General features: G+C 39.3%; 1 protein-coding gene across 6 annotated transcripts in view; it reads left to right on the forward strand.

Moving 5' to 3' along the window:
* Positions 1-17,625, forward strand: part of LOC129696443 (intermembrane lipid transfer protein VPS13B-like) — an 811,841-nt gene that overhangs the window by 292,518 nt on the left and 501,698 nt on the right. For all 6 annotated transcript variants that reach the window (XM_055634334.1, XM_055634333.1, XM_055634338.1 and 3 more), the window contains exons 18-19: positions 3,027-3,161; positions 11,809-11,988. In XM_055634334.1, coding sequence (XP_055490309.1) covers positions 3,027-3,161; positions 11,809-11,988 — 315 coding nt within the window. The remainder of the gene's footprint in view (positions 1-3,026; positions 3,162-11,808; positions 11,989-17,625) is intronic.

Genomic DNA, 17,625 nt, shown 5'->3' on the forward strand with positions numbered 1-17,625 from the left:
GCCAGTTACCGTGCAGTACAACTATCATTATTAGCTAGATATAATTTAATTCTTCTGAATAACTGAAGTAAATATAACTTTTTTTGCTAACAATAACTGAATGATATTTTTGATACTCACTGAGGAATAATTAACATACTCATTATTCTGTTCTGACAGTTTAACTGCAAAGTGAACATGTTTTATGTTTCTTTTAAAAATGATCGTAACTCATGACTTTCCATCCCAGCAAAGTAACGGTTTTATTACTAGTTTTTTTCTATCTGCATGTTTGTAAATGAAACGGTGTAAAATTCCCAGATATATATATATAATAAGTAGCCAGGTAAGGCAAAGGTTAAATTAGTAGAGTAAATGGTTGACAAAATAGCCGAACCTTCAAATACATTGTGTGGTTTATTAATGAACTAAGTAGCTTGTTGAGTTAAGGAGCAAGCCGGGAGACTAAGCATTAAAATAATCTCCAGCTCAAAGCCTCTGAAGTCTGAAACAATGAGAACTTCAGAGGTAATTTTCAAAGAATCTTAAACCAAGGTTTTGAAATGACATATAATAACAAGGAACTGCAGATGCTGGTTTATACCAAAGATATACATAAAGCACTGGAGTAACTCAACGGGTCAGGCAGCATCTCTGGAGGACAAGGATAGGTGACGTTTCGGGTCAGGACCCTTCTTCAGACACAATTCAGACAGTTTTGAAATGACACCAAGTTGAACAAATCGGATATGCCCCGCACCTGACAGATTTAAAACGTCTTCAGTGCCTTTATTTCAGTTTGCCTGTTTTTCCTCCTTCAGAGTCTGATGCAGATGCAAAGTCTAATTAGTGGAGCAAGGATCACTTGAAATAGTAAGGTATTAATACTTAATACAGCAGTCTGCTGAAATGTCAAGCGTAGATTTGATGGGTATTGCAATGTACACCTTTATCAAACCTAAGGGGGCTGTCCCACTGTACGAGCTAATTCAAGAGCTCTCCCGAGTTTAAAAAAAAATCAAACTCGTGGTAAGCACGTAGAATGTACGTAGCGGGTACGTCGGAGCTCGGGACGTCTCTTAGCGGCTCGTAACGCTAACGGCAGATACTCGGGAAATGCGGTAAGCTCGGGAAGACTCGTGAATATTTTTCAATGTTGAAAAATGCCCTTGAGAGCCCCGAGTACCTACGAGTGGCTATTACCCTAATTCTCTGAGTTCGAATCAGGGGAAACTCGGGAGAACTCTTGAATTAGCTCGTAAAGTGGGACAGCCCCATAATACTATTGTTGGGTAGTGCACATCATAAGCCAGAGTTGCTTCTGTCCCGCAAGGTCATTGATATATGTCAGTGAGAAATAATTTCTAGTGACAGCTGTACTTTTGCGATCTGAAACAACTTTGTGAAGACTGAGGATAGGTGAGTTTTGTTTATGAGTTCACCAGTGTGGCTATATGGGATGTTTCTTTGCAACAGTTTTCATTCATGCAGAACCCTGTTTACATTGCTTGACTCCTCCTGCCTGTCCCATTGAGGGAAGGTCTGAGCAAGCGTGGATGCATGCGCACATTCTCTTCCAACAATCATAGATTGAAATGCTTAGAAGGTGTGGAATGGAAGAAAGTTTGAACTAAACATTTGACATAAGCTTAGGTCATTTTGCTATAGTCCACCAAAGCACTTCAGTAAACTTGTGACCACACTGAACTTGTACACCGTGCTCTGTTGGAAGGCCATGTTAGTTTCCAGCCTCCAGTATCAACTGTGGGCTTCATCTTTACATTTACACAGCTACGGCAGATGGCACAGGCAAAATGAACCTGAACATTTAACTTACTGCCTTGTGTTGAAAGATGAACTATATTCTGCATTCTGTATCTTTCCTTTTGTTCTACCAATTGTACTTGAGTTTGACATGATTGTAATTAAATGCCCTCCATAATGTTTGGGACAAAGACCCATAATTTATTTATTTGCCTCTATAGAAAAAATCACATGTGGTTAAAGTGCACATTGTCAGATGTTATTAAAGGGTATTTTTTATACATTATGGTTTCACCATATAGAAATTACAGCAGTGTTAGTACAAAACAAGCATACGCTAAAGATGGCTGCAATACAGGCCTGGCAGAGCATCACCAGAGAAGACACCCAGCAACTGGTGATGTCCATGAATCGCAGACATCAAGTGGTCATTGCATGCAAAGGATATGCAACAAAATACTAAACATAACTACTTTCATTTACATGTCATTTCTGTGTGCCAAACATTATGGTGCCCTGAAATGGGGGGACTATGTATAAACACTGCTGTAATTTCTACATGATGAAAAATGGCCTTTATTAAAATCTGACAATGTGCACTTTAACCACATATGTTTTTTTCTATTACAAATCTCAAATTGTGTAGTACAGAGGCGAATAAATAAATGTTGGGTCATTCTCCCAAACATTATGGAGAGCACTGTGTATAGATTTATAGAATTATCTGATCTGATTTGAAAGCATTCAAAAAACAGTTTTTCTCTGTACCTCTCGTGACAATAATAAACCTAAACCTAAATCTTCATTATCTGTAACTATCATTCACAACTTGTCATTTTATTGTGTCATTCTATTCTCAACTCGTCAGTATTATGAAGAATGGTCCCGACCCGGAATGTTACCTATCCATGTTCTCCAGAGATGCTGCCTGACCCGCTGAGTTACTCCAGCACATTGTGTCTTTTTTTTATAAACCACCATCTTTAGTTCCTTGGTTATGTTTGTCATTTTATTTAATATTTAAGCCTGAATATATCTGAATAACTTGATGATTAGAAACTGTTTCAAAACGTATTTTTGAGAATATCCATAGTTGAGGCTGCATTGATGCATATTATTTTCTTGGTATTGATGTGACTCTATGTAAAGCTCATACAATTGTATGCTAACTCACAGTCTGTAGAACATTAAGTCTGTTAAGTGTGGAGAAATAGATCCACTATTTAGAATTCCCGATCATTTAAATACAGCAGACGACTTCATTTGCAATTTTCTTTTATTAGGTGTGAAATCCCAGAATCCATTGCCAACTCTGGAGGGTTCTATCCAAAACGTTGAGTTGAAGTATTGTAGCACATCATTGGTAAAATGTGTTTCGGGGACCATGGGATCAATAAAAGCGTGTGCCAAAGCCCCAGGTATGTGCAGCTGGAACATGTAAAAGTTTATTGCCTGTACAGGAGAATTGGCTGATCTCTTTATAAGGGAAGTCACTGAAATTAGAGTTTGCTTTGTCTGCCATGAATCAGCTCTCCCCCCAAAGATATGTTGTTTTGTCAGTGGACAATCTTATTGTGTTAAAAATTATGCCTATTACATGAAATGATTAGGCAAATAACCATTGTTTTTATAATGTGACCCAAACTGTATTGGAATTTGATTGTATTCCCTCAAGTTTTACTCTTAGGAATTAAATTACAATATTTTGACGCACACAGGCATCTGTATAAGCCTGACTTAAGGTGCGTAAATGTGGTTTTCTCCACTTCGCCAAAGCAGAACATTCAGTTACGTGCTTGCAATAGTAAACAGTGTTCAAAATGGTACCAGATAACATGACTTCAAAATTGTGTTGTATAATTTAATAGTTATATTCCATTAAATACAGTCTTCAGTTTTAATACATTTCAATCAAATTCTTATGTATATCCACAGAGCAATTCAATAATCCTAGGTAGGGAACAGTTACTTATATACACATGTGAGTCATAAAGTTTAATAGGCTAGAAATTTGTCCTGTGTATTAGCCACTAAGTGCTTGATGTGGTAATGAATGTTCATTGAACTCCACCTCTACAATTCAATAGAACCCAATTTCAGAAGTGGAGTTCAATATGTAATTGCTACTACAATGCGCATTCAGTGTGTATAGTAGAGGAGAGATTTTGAGTCTTTTGGAATGGTCCTAAATTCTAGAAATGGTGATTATTGAAAATCTGTGAACAGTTTACAATAATGCCTTTGCATTAAAAAGTATTATTTCATATTTTCTTCCTTCAGAATAGCTTTATTAATATCATTGTTTGGAAAAAAGGCAAGAATAGAACTGGGTGGTACAGTGCATTATCATACAGTTTTGACAGATCAAAAACGATGCAATTAAAATCATTTTTATAGATGATCCTTGCTGTGAAAGTTTAATCGTCTTCACCTGATCTCCCAGTGACCGAGCTCACAGAGCAAAACCTCTTTCCTATCTTTGTATGTTTGCTGTGCCTTTTATGAACTATTGCCAGGATGTCTGATTTCACAAGTGGAAAACATTTCAACTGTCCAACTGAGCTTGCTGTTTTTAAGTTAAGGCACCTTGAAGAAATTATGTGGAGCTTGGGCATCTGTCTGTCCTTTAAATAACAGCACTGTTTTTCCTTGGAGGTTGGCTTATTTAATGGAAGCAAGAGGATTCGACAAAGCCTTTTCACTGTCCACAACATACAGGCCAGGAGTGTGATGGAATTCTCTCCTCTTACAAGGAGGAATTCCTTTTCAATAACACTTGAGACGTGATGGTACCCAGGGCAATGTAGCCCCCTTGATTGGCAAGCCCATTCTCACGAAGCATGTTCATTGTAACAATGCATTTTTTCTTCTTCAATACCAACATGACTGCAGTATGTTTCAGGACTCAGACTCCAGCTTACACATCCTTAAAATAAAGACACAAAGTGCAAGAGTAACTCAGCGAGTCAGGTAGTATCTCGGGAGAACATAGATAGGTGATGTTTTGACCCTGGATGGAATGGATGTGGAGATGATGTTTCCACTAGTGGGAGAGTCCAGGACCAGAGGGCATAGCCTCAGAATAGAAGGATATCCCCTTAGAATGTAGATGAGGAGTAATTTCTTTAGCCAGAGGGTGGTGAATCTGTGGAATTCATTGCCACAGATGGCTGTGGAAGTCAAGTTGTTGGGTATTTTTTAAGATTGATAAGTTCTTGATTAGTAAGAGCATCAAATGTTATGGGGAGAAGGCTGGAGAATGGGGTTGAAAGGGAAATATAGATCAGCCATGATGGGCCCAATGGCCTAATTCTCCTCCTATGTCTTATGGACCTTTCTTCAGTCTAACAAAGAAATGTCACATCCATGTAATCCAGAGATGCTGCCTGACCCGCTGAGTTACTCCACTTTGTGTCTTTTTTTGTAAGGCAAATCTGCAGATCCTAGTATCCCCTAAACACCCTTAAGGTTCATCATCTATGTATTGTGGCAGAAATATTTAAAGGTATTTTGTTAACAAGTTCCCTTGGTTTCTCTGGCACTACCTCCAATTCTGCCGTCTCTATCTAGAAGGATAAGTTCCTGAGAGCATAGAAACAACATTTTGACTTGAATGGTTCACATTGTTCCTTCATAACTGCAGGGGCTAGAACTTCTTCAATAACACCATTATGGTAGTGGCATTCTCAAATAGACTAGCTCAAGAAAGCACCAAATCAGCTTCTGCTTATACACAGCCAGGAATGGAGCACAAAATGTTAACATGACTAAAATAATAGACCATATCTGACTTAAAAATGAAAGTATTTCAAATTTGAAAATACTAACCATTGGTGCACAAAAACTTAATTCAGCCTACCCACCAGCCTGACTAAAACTTTAGTACATCAACTCTTAATGTTCGGCCTGCCTACCCACATTAAAAATTCACAAACGAGGAACTGCACAAAATGCTAGAGTAACACAGTGGGTCAGGTGGAATATCTGAAGGACATGGATAGGCAACGTTTCGGGTTGGGACTCATCTTCAGAATAATTCTAGTAAAAAATTAACAGGATGACCATTTATCATTTTGTTATTTCCACAGCATTTTCAAATGTTCTATTCTCTTGATTTTTCAACTAGCTCTGTCATGTTTCTCTTTTGCTTTTCTGCTTTGTTCTTTTATTCTTTTGTTCTTTTTCTTTTTCTCAAAGTATTCTGACAAACCTTGTGAGGCTTGGTGAAATCATTTCAGGATTTCAGATGGACATTAGTGATTTTGGTTGGTCAAAGGGCGTGCATCGTAAGTTCATGTCATAAAAACAGAATTAGACCATTGGGCCCATCGAGTCTACTCCGCCATTCAATCATGGCTGATCTATCTTTTCCTCTCAACCCCATTATCCTGCCTCCTCCCCATAACCTTTGACACCCTTACCAATCAAGTATCTGTCAATCTCCACCTTAAAATTACCCATGTCTTAGCCTCCACCACCGTCTGTGGCAATGAATTCCATAGATTCACCATCCTTTGGCTAAAAATATTCCTCCTCATCTCCTTTGTAAAGTTCCTCCCTTTTCCATGTTGCAAATGTGCTGCCGGTGCAAAATAATGAGACTCCATCCACTGTGATCCCAATGTGAATTGTTTCAACTATTGAGACTTGTTATTCATTCAAACAAACCAGGTTTTGAAAACTGGCTTTTCGGAATCTGGATGGCCATCCAGAGGAATCTCCAGTGCTCCACCAAAGATCTTAATCCAATGTCCTATTCAGATTATTGCCCTTTTAACTCTATCGGGATCTAAATATTTACTAAATTATCATGTGCTTTGCTCATGATGCAGTTTTTTTAATCCATTAGAACAGTACATGCACTTCAAATTGACTCACAGGCTATGAAGGATAGTGTCCAAAACAAAGCAAGTCTAGAAGCATCATTAGGGTTTAAATTATTTCTCTTTTCTGTTTACCTAAATTATCTTTTCACTTATAACTTGGTGTTTTAGTATTGCTATCTCAGTTGCTCATGGCACACAAACTTTTTTATCTACAATATCTATCTTCCTGCAGAATTGTTTTCAACTAGGGACTTCAGAGGTAGGCAATGAGACTTTGATTTGGTATCAGACTTGTAATTCAAAGTGACCTCATCCAACTTTTGGTCTGAGATTGATCAAGACTTCATTTCTATTGTGTAATTCACTTCCAGTCTGAATTAAAGTTCAGAGGGGAAGTTACCACATCTGAACTTGTCTGTCAAGCAATTACTCTTGATCTTCTACCTTTTCTCTATTGACCTGAGACTTTTCCCATGTGGGAGAAAGGTCATTTGGACGGATACATGGACAGGAAAGATTTGGAGCGATATGGGCAAACGTGGGTAGGTGGGACTATTATAGATGGGGCATATTAGTTGGGCAGGTTTGGCCGAAGGGCCTGTTTCCATGCTGTATGACTCTATAGATGTCCAAAATATCTTTTGAATGTTACATCTCAATTTTAGCTAAATTTACTTCATCCTCTTTTCACTGGTTCTGTATCCTAACAATAAGCCGTATTAAAGGGAACTTATCATTATATTTGTTTACTACTTTCCTTAAATTTGTTTCCTCTGGTGATTCACTGGCACTGTTGCTAGAGGAACGAGTTTCTCCTTTATTCTATTAAAGCATGCTTAATTTGAACACTTCCCATTCCCATACTGACCTTTCTCTCCTGGGCCACCTCCATTGTCAGAGTGAGGCCAAACCCAAATTGGTGGAAAGGCACCTTATATTTTGCTTCGGCAGCTTACAACCCAGCGGTATGAATATTATTTATCTAAATCCAAGTAACCGTTGCATCACCTCTCTCTCCTTCCCTCCTGGTCATTATACTAGTTTCACTATTGTCCTGTTGAGCTTCACTGCCTGTATAACTCGTTATAACCTACCCCACAGCCAACATTGGACCATTGTGGGCTCCACCTTTCCTTGAGCATTGTTGCTTTTTGCATAACTTTCATTCATTTGTTCTATATCCTTCTATATCACCGACTGCACCTCTCGGTTCCCTTTCCTCTGACTCTCAGTGTGAAGAAGGGTCTTTACCCAAAATGTCATCTATTCCTTTTCTCCAGAGATGCTGCCTGACCTGCTGAGTTACTCCAGCGTTTTGTGTCCATTTCTATTAAATCCATGCTTCACCTTCTCTTCTCCAATTCCAGTTTCGTGACTGTCTTCATGTAATTGGTATAACATCAAGTTTATTTATGTGGTGCAAGGACCCTAATGGAGAGAAATACATGCAGACATGGAACAGAGCAGAACAGCACAGGAACATTGAACAAGCCATTTCGCCCACAATCTCCTCTGCCTGCACATGATCCATATCCCTTAATTTTCTGCATATTTATGTGCCTATCTATATCTATCTGAAATGTCCTATCATATCTACCTCCACTATCTCCTGTGTTCCAGGTACTTAACACCCACTGAGTTTAACAAAAAACCTGTCCCACAGATCACTGTTAAACTTTGCCTCTCTCACATTAAAGCAATGCCCTCTAGTCTGACATTTCGTCTGGGAAACGTTGAAATTCTGCAGGGAAAATGTATTTTCTGCAGAAGAACATTAACTAGCTTGTTCAGTCTGCTGTGTAACATAATAATGAAAAGAAATTAGTCTGGACTATTAGAGTTTTAAGATACCATCTATAGTCGTTCCTGATAATATATATATGGAGTTTATTTTCTAATACAATAATACTTTATAAAAAACAATACAATGCAACAATACTTTATTAGCCAAGTATGTTTTGCAACATACAAGGAATTTCATTTGACAAGTAAGTCGTACAAATAAAAGGCAAAGGAAAACACAAAATATATTTAAACATGAACATTCACTAAACTGACTCCTCCACATTCCTCACAGTGATGGAAGGCGACAAAAAGTTTTATGTCCTCCCACGGTCGGGGGCCTCAAGCTTTCCGTTAACGGGACAAACTTGACTCCCGTAGCCAGCGGCGTTTGGGCCCTCCATGACGGGGCGATCAAGCTCCCGCATCGGGGGGATGTCAGCTTCTTGCGCCGAGCGAGCGGACCCAAGTCGGGGCTACTTGAAACCTTCTACGTTTTTGGAGCTCCCAACACCTACGACCTCTCCCGAGACTGTGAGTTCTCGATGGTAAAATCCACAGGCCGCGCGCGGTTGGAGCGATCCCAGGCAAGGTATCGGCTCCAATGTTAAGTCCACGCCCCGTGGTGGGGCTTAAAGTCAGTCAGAATAGGCCTTCAGCTCCAAGATGTTAGGCCGCAGAGTGACCGGAGATACCACCCAGAAAGCAATCGCATCCCCGGCAGGTTAAGAGATTGGGGGGTAGGGGGGAGTTTTCCCCTCCCCCCCCCACATAAAACAGACCGGAGAACATTTACACAAACTTTTTAAACACACTAAAAATAACAACAAAAAATTGAAAAAACGGACAGACTGTTGGCGGGGCTGCTAATCATGCTCAATAGTGGAGGCAGAATATCCTGGAAACTAGGCATTACCTCAGATTTGAAGCTAAATGTATGTCATACTTGTACCCAATAACAACTATGGCCATTAAGGCTAAAATAATGGTCCTGCAGCTTTTGTGATTGCAATGTGAATCATCTCAACTTTAGAGACTGATTACTAATTTACAGGACCACGTAAGCCAGTTGGTTTCATTTGTTTACTCGCCATGAGCTGCCAATGTTTAGTTTAGTTTAATTTAGTTTCACGTGTACCAGTGTACAGTGAAAATATTTGTTGTTTATGTTCATAAGTTATAGGAGCAGAATTAGGCCATTTGGCCCATCAAATCTACTAGGCCATTCAACAATAGCTGATCTATCTCCCCTCTCAACTACATTCTCCTGCCTTCTCTCCATAATCCTTAACACCCATACTAATCACGAATCTATTGATCTCCGACTTAAAAATACCCATTCAATTGACATTCGTTGCCATCTGTGGCAATGATTTCCACAGATTCGCCACCCTAGTTGTGTGCTATCCAGTTATCGGAAAGACTACATATGATTACAATCAAGCCATCCACAATCTACAGATATGGAGTGGAAATTTAAAAGAGTGGAGTGATTGTAATAAATGATTGCAGATCCACTTCTGGGACCAGTAGGCAGAGAGTCGCCTGACTTCTTGGGTGCTTTTTAATATCATCTTAAGGTCCCAGAGGGAGCTTCCTTGTCACAGAGGAGTTGAAAGATGGGCTTTGTGGTGTGACGTGAGGGGGAGGGAAGATAATTCAAACAGTAGTGGGGGTAGCTAATTCCTTTCAATTATGTGAGGGAAGGGAGCAATCTGAGAGATGTTGCTGCTCGGATTTCACTGGTATTAATAAGATACTTGGAAAGAAGGGCACATTTTAAATGAGGGCAAATTGAGATGTGCAGCCCAAGGTTTTTTACACAGAATGGTGAGTGTCTTGAATGCACTGCCTCGGATGGTGGTGGAGGCAGATACAATAGTGACATTTAAGAGACTTTTGGAAAGGCACATGTATATGCAGGGAATGGAGAATTGTGGATTATGTGCAGGGTGTTAAGAGTTGGTCTTGGCATCATGCTCGGCACGGATATTGTGGGCCCCATATCTGAGGAAGGATGTGGTAGCATTGGAAAGGGTCCAAAGGAAGTTTACGAGAATGATCCCAGGAATGATTGTGTTAACATATGATGAGCTTTTTACGGCACTGGGCCTCTACTCGCTGGAGTTTAGAACAAGGAGGAGGGGGATCTCATTGAAACTTACCGAATAGTGAAATGCCTAGATAGAGTGGATGTAGAGAGGAAGTTTCCACCAGTGGGAGAGTCTAGGACCAGAAGCTATAACCTCGGTATAAAAGGGCGTACCTTTAGAAAGAAGATGAGATGAAATGTGTTTAGTCAGAGTGTTGTGAATCTATAGATACTTTCCCACAATCAATGAATATTTATAAGGCTGAGATTGACAGATTCTTGATTAGTACGGATGTCAGGGAGAGGGCAGAGAATGAGGTTGAGAGGGAAGGTTAGATCAGCCATGATTGAATGGAGGAAAGGACCTGGTTGTCCGATTGGCTTCAAACTGCTCGTATGTGGATTTGTTCCTGCACTGTACTCTTCTGTGTTCTATTTCAAACTTACTTTTTCAGATGGCAGCCATATTTTAAAAGCTGCAGGCTTGGTTTCTTAGTGGCCGAAGGACTTCACAGTAGAATGCATGACACTTGATGTTGTAATTCACAATCAAATTTTATAAAACGGGCTTGAAACACATGTTAAGGTGCCGTTTTTGAATCTTACAAACTCATTGTGCAGACTGGTTGGTTGTATTCCAACCTTGCCTTGGGGCCTTTCTGTTTCTATAAAATGAGCACATCGAACACAATTACCAGGCCGTGAGGTTCTCACTGACAATTGTTTGCTCATGACATGATCTACTAAAAGAAAATCTGATTCCCATTTCAATGTTTTGTTATATTGTTGGTTTGCTGTGGTATCTGATATAGTGTATGCAGAAAAAGTTAAATTAATTATATTGGACAGTATTATGTTCCTATCAAGTATCTCGTCACTTGCCAAGATTCCACACAACAAATCCTGTAGACCACTCCCAAAGGCTTTGCTACACATTTTTATTACACTGGAATGACATACTAACTCTGGGGAATGACTTGCTCTTCGCCTGAGGGAAATGAGTTTGTGTGAAATCATATCAATCTTCGACTAGCTGATGTCCTTTGGAAATTCCAAATATAAGAATGAAAACGTTCTCTGTGAATGCGTTATTTCTCAAAGCAACAATGCACATGGATATTCTGTTGTGGGTTAAAAAAATCCTTGCAGTCAGTGGGACAACATTTTCTTGGCTGATTTTTATCGCCGTTGAGTATATTGAAGATGTTTGTCTCAAAATGTAATTTTACATCCAAGATTGGAGGTTAAAAGTCCAATGTCTTTGCCTTGCCGGTTGGCACGTAAATGGTTTGCTTGCGTTCGATTTGAGGTTTTTAATGCTTTTAAAGAAAATTGTTGACAGTAATTTTTTTTAATCAAAATTAGGAAGAAGTGATGGGAGGAAGGAGAAATTGATTCCATTAATACAAGGACCTTCAGACACCAGAGAATTGCATAAGAGCAAATGGTTGAATGAAAGCAGGAAACCAGAGTCTCTTTTAGCTCCCGATCTGCTGGCTTTCACTATCCAGGTTCCTCTGCAAATGGACAGCTATCACAACTCTGGTAAGAATTAACTCCTGAGATTTTTTTCTCAATTTCACCATGTGTTGCTCAGGAATGATGGTACATATCATACATATACTACGTGGACAGAAGGAACTGCAGATGTTTGCTTAAAAAAAAAGACACAAAGTGTTGGAGTAACTCAGCGATGTAATAGTATGAACATTGAATTCTCCAATTTTAGGAAACTAACTGACAAACAACGCCTTTTTTTTGTCACCACCCTCCTATTCCCTGTGCTTGTGTTTCCTGTCCCTGGACTCACACACATTTCTCCCTTTACCCTTCCCCCTCTTATCCGTTCTTCTGGCTTCAAAATTTGCACCTCTTCCATTCTTTTTTTCTTCACACAACTTTTGTCTTTTCATCTATCGGCTTTGTTCAACCATCTACCTATCAACCCCTTCCCCCCCCCCTTCCCCACCTTTACCAAACCACCACTTTGTCTTTGTCCTATCCATCCTCTCTTCCAGCTGTCTTCCTCACCCCACGACAATCAGTCTGAAGAAGGGTCCATACCGAAACGTTGCCTATCCATGTTCTCCAGAGATGCTGCCTGACCTGCTGAGTTTGTCCGTCATTTTGTGTCTTTTGTCGTACATATACTGCGGTCTTCTGATGAAATGATGAAAAAAAGACTGATCATAATTACACTTAACTGTCCAAAATTATTGAGTATGCAGGTTCAAATATGAGTGTTATTGAATATCTGATGAATGAAATTATATTTTTGTCACACATGAAGGAGAATATAATTGCTCTCCTATTGCATTACCATGCATGTTTACTCTTTCCCCCTGACACTTTTTATAGAGAGAACAGTGGGCATGAATTTTACTCTTTTAGGATTTTTTTTTTAATTACCAGCTCTTGTACAATATGTGACTCTTGAATCGTAAGCTTTTAATTATTTGATATAGGCAATGTAAGTGTTACTTAAGATGCAAGTGATTGTAAAAAATAGGTTTTTGGGGATTAAATACTAAGAGATCAATATTGCAGTCCATTTTTGGAAGTAACCTTGTAACAGTTGAGAACCATGTTTTAAAAGAATGATGAAGTAAAGCATGGGCTCAGCAAAATTAATGTTAGTATTGAATTAAACTGAAAATGGTGGAAACATTCAGCAAATGCCACAGCAACGATGGAGAGAATTCATCTCTGTGATCTTTCATCACCATGGACACCTTTTCAACAAACTTTATTATTGTTCTGAAAGCTTTGTACTCAGTTTGGAGAGAGAACGTAGAGGTTTATAGATTCATTGGCTTCGGTAAAATTGTAAATTCTCCCGAGTGTGTGTAGGGTAGTGTTAGTGTGTGGGGATCACTGGTCGGCACGGATTTAGTGGGCACAAGGGCTTGTTTCAGTGCTGTATCTCTAAACTAAACTAAACTAAAGTAGTAAAGCTACTCTCAGCAATGGTAAACATGGAAGCATAGAATTGCCAAAAGCACTTCCTGCTCTTGATTGTCGTTCAAAGACCTGCCTTTCTTATTTGAGTATTGACGATAGTAACCCAATCAATGATTTCTTAAGTTCTAGCATGATCTCTCTACTTCTTCATTATGTTCCTGTTTTTTATAAACCCCGATAACCCGTACACAGCATTTTGCTTCGCACTTCTACGCATTCAACTCAATTTGTTTTCCTTGTGACAATTGGGAAGTGGGCAATCCAAATATCGTTTGCGGGAAAAGCTTTTGGGTGGAAAAGGCACTCCATTCGAGCAACAGCAGATAAAAGCAATGACTAGAAGAGGAAATACAAGTTTCTCTTTGTTTGTTGCATATTTTCTATGTTTGGCCTTTGATTGCCTTCTCATGAGCACAAATTTCCATGTACTGATGTAGCTTCAACGCATGACGAAGGCCAGCCAATTCACTCAGGAGTGTTAATTGCAACTTTTATTTTTCCACAGCTATCTGGCACAAAAACTACAGTCTAGAAATTATTGCTATGGCTTCAAAGAGCTGAACTCTGTTTGAAATTTGCAGATCTCTTTTAAGAGAGTTTAGATGGACTACACATGAAATGTGGTTATTGTTGGTGAATGTAAGAGTGGCTTAAATGAGTTTTGGCACATGAGTAGTAATTTAATCAGATACTTTGCTAATCCAGTCTGAGTTTTGCTTCCTCTTTAGTGGATAGACCAATGAATGATAGACCAGCTTTAATCACAGACTGTTAATAATAAATAAGATTTGTTTTATTATGGAAGCCCATATAATAATATCTGCGAGATATTTCCAAGAGAGTGATTGTCTCAATGTTGAAATGCTATCTCAATCCTGTTCCATCCACCTATATCCCTCCCTCTGGCTTTACATCTTACTCCTCTTCTCCTCTTATCTAACACCCTTTTGTCTCCTTTTCTTCGATAGCCTTTGCCCATCCATCTGCCTATATAACCCCCTCACTCCACACCACCAAATCTGCATCCACCTGTCATTTACTAAGCTTTGTCCTGCCCCCATCTCTTTTACAGTTTTCCCCTCCCGACTACAATCGGAAGAAGAGTCCTGACCCGAAATGTCGCCTGTCCATTTCCATCCCCAGATGCTAGAATTCCTCCCACACTTTGGGGTTTACTCATATCTACATCGTTAAAGATGAAAACATTTAAAAACACAATGAAATATAGTTTGGTTCTTGAGCTATAGCCCAGTTCCTGACAGATGGAATTACCAACAATTTTGCTTTATACTCATTGATAATTTTCTGCTTTTATTTCAAATCTTCAGCATCTGTAGTTTAAAAAAAAAGGTTAAATTGGGGAAAACTAATATTGGGCTGCAGAAATACTTGAATGCACAATAGATGTTTGTATTTTATTTGAATCCACAAACAAATTAATTGGATTCAGAACTGCAATTAATTGGATTCAGTTCTCCATGTTTCAAACTTAGGAAGGCCAGTCTAGTCTGAAGAAACACGCAAAAAGTCAGAAGGGTGGTTTATTGGTGGACATAATTTTTGTAGATGATATTTTGAATATGAAAATCTAAGGACAATCAAGACTTCTTGGATTGCACAAGACTTTCCGATCAGATGGAACTCAACAGCATAGTGGCGTGGATGGTGGAGCTGCTGCCTCACAGTGCCAGGGAGCTGAGTCCAATCCTGACCCCAGGTGCTGTCTGTGTAGAGTTTGCACATTCTCCCTGTGACCTTGGGGGTTCCTCCGGGTGCTCTGGTTTCTTCCGCATTTCAAATACGTGCATCTTTATAGGTTAAATGGCCACTGTAAATTGTCCCTGGTGTGTAGCGAGTGGATGGGAATGCAGGATGACATAGATCTAGTTTGAGTGGGTGAGCAATGGTTGATGTGGACTCAATGGACAAATCTAGTAGATTTGACACTGACTATGACTATATATAGCAGAACCACAATCTCTCCCCTTTTCCAGCTTTCTTCTCGCCCTCTACAATCAGTCTGAAGTCGGGTCTCAACCCGAAACGTCATCTATCTGTGTTCTCCAGAGATGCTGCCTGACCCGCTGAACTACTCCAAACACTTTGTGTCCTTTAAAGAAAATGGAATGCTGAGTTCCAGTGCCAAATCAGTAAAGTACAAATCTGAGAAAATCATACTGAAGCTATTTGGTGTTCTTGTTTAGACTGTTTTGTGAATACCGCATGCTGTTCTGGTCACCATAAGGCAGAATTCTAATTGCAGTGTTGGGATTAATCAGCACAGCATTTGGAAATGTTGGACTCGACATCCAGAAAATAGGTCAATATTTATAGATATCCATTATCCTGAGCACCATTTAATTTGAATCACAATTTGGCGGTAAGGAAGATTGATCTGAAGAAGTGATGGTGATGGCTAGATTAAACAAAAGTGGAGGCAGAAACCCAGGCAGTTTAAACTTAATAGAAAACATACACTAGGTTTTTCTGGGAAGGATGGCCTGATCTTTTTTTTAAAATTGGGGTTGTGATGCCAATTCTGCACTTACTTCCCAACTCAAAGGAGCAGAGGGGTGCCTTATTCAGTAGTCGTATTCTGCTATGACTGAGTTATATGCTGGGGTTTTAAAGGGTTCTAAAAGTTAACCATGCTGTTTTGAAACAGTAGTTGTACATAAGCCAGGCCAGGTTGGTTGCAGTTTCTTATTCTGAAACGTATTGATGACTGTCGGATGTTTATTACAATAAGCAGTTTGCAATACCATTTGTTTCCTAGATTTATAGAACATAAAATCCCACAAACTTACCATGGTGGTTGGTACTTAAACATTATAAATAATAGGTTGCCCAACTTTTTAGCTGCAGACTGCTGCAGAGTGAATGGAAATCTGATGCAAAGATTGATATGCTTGATTGAAATAGTTAATGGCTCCATGAAGCACAGCAGCACAGAAGCATTATTTAACTTCTCACAACAGGGCCATTAGCAGGATCTTTGACTCTAATAAATGTAACAGCTAATGTCAGTTACATAAGGAAAATTAGGCAGTTTAAACATTTCCTACTGAACGCTAGCCAGACTGGATTGTATTTTGTTAATATTTGTAATATTTTTAAAATATTTTTCTCACTTTTTCCTCACTTCTCTTTTCTACTGTTTCTCTCTGCAAAGATGGTATGGTTGAAGCATATGTTAGATATGATCAGATATAGCAAAAATTGATTGAGCAAGGAACATTGTTATTTCATGTAGTCTGAAGAAGAATTCAACCCGAAACGTCACATATCCATGTTCTCCAGAGACAACGCCTGACCCGCCGAGTTACTCCAGCACTTTGTCTTTTTGTTATTTCATCATTGGAGATGACTTGTTTTGTAGCATTAGTTTTGTTTCAGTTCAGTGATCCATCTAGCTCATTTTTGTACCCTTCCCAATTTCTTCCATTGCCATCACTCCCCCCCTTTCCCCTTAACCCCCCCTTTTCCCCCTTAACAGTTCTGCAGTGTTTAAGAGGGAATGATAGATGGGAACAAGTTTCTGAAAATCGAAGCAGTATCTATTTTCGAAGGAAATAAGTCTCAAGGGTTTCGGCCCGAAACATTGCCTATTTTTGGATGTCCTTCATAGTTTACAATATTGTAAATGTCAGGTTCACTTTTGGATTCCTTTTCTTCCTTTTATAGCTCTATATCTCACTTTTCCAAATGGGATCTTATCTAGCCCTTTTAAAAATGAGCCTGTCATAGTAATTTGTTCCACAATTTCACAGTAATACAACAATGCTTTGGGCAAGCAGTGGAACATACTACTTTAAAAACATGAATGACAGCTGGAACAAATTTCCAGATATAGTGGTAAAACCAGGGTAGCGGACGGATTGAAGAAACTGTTGAATGTGACACTGGGAAGATGGTCAGTTTGGGATCCAAGAGGTGACGTTTGGAAAGATGGCACCTATTGAGTTTAATGGTTGCTCTACACAACAATTGCTCAAAAGTGCCGGAAACGATCCAATTGCACACCTAGTTTAACTGACGCAGGCATACTGCAGCATAATTGCCCCATTAATTTACTCCCTATCCCACCCATTCCCTTAACCTCCCCCAGTTACACACCTCCTCGCAAAGGCTCAAATGCAGAAAAAATAGTGTGCAAGCAAACAATATATAAATGTAGGATTTACATTTGTAATCCAAACATGTAAAGTGCCATAGCAATGA

This window comes from Leucoraja erinacea, chromosome 4, assembly GCF_028641065.1.
Source record: "Leucoraja erinacea ecotype New England chromosome 4, Leri_hhj_1, whole genome shotgun sequence".
NCBI classification, from domain to species: domain Eukaryota; kingdom Metazoa; phylum Chordata; class Chondrichthyes; order Rajiformes; family Rajidae; genus Leucoraja; species Leucoraja erinaceus.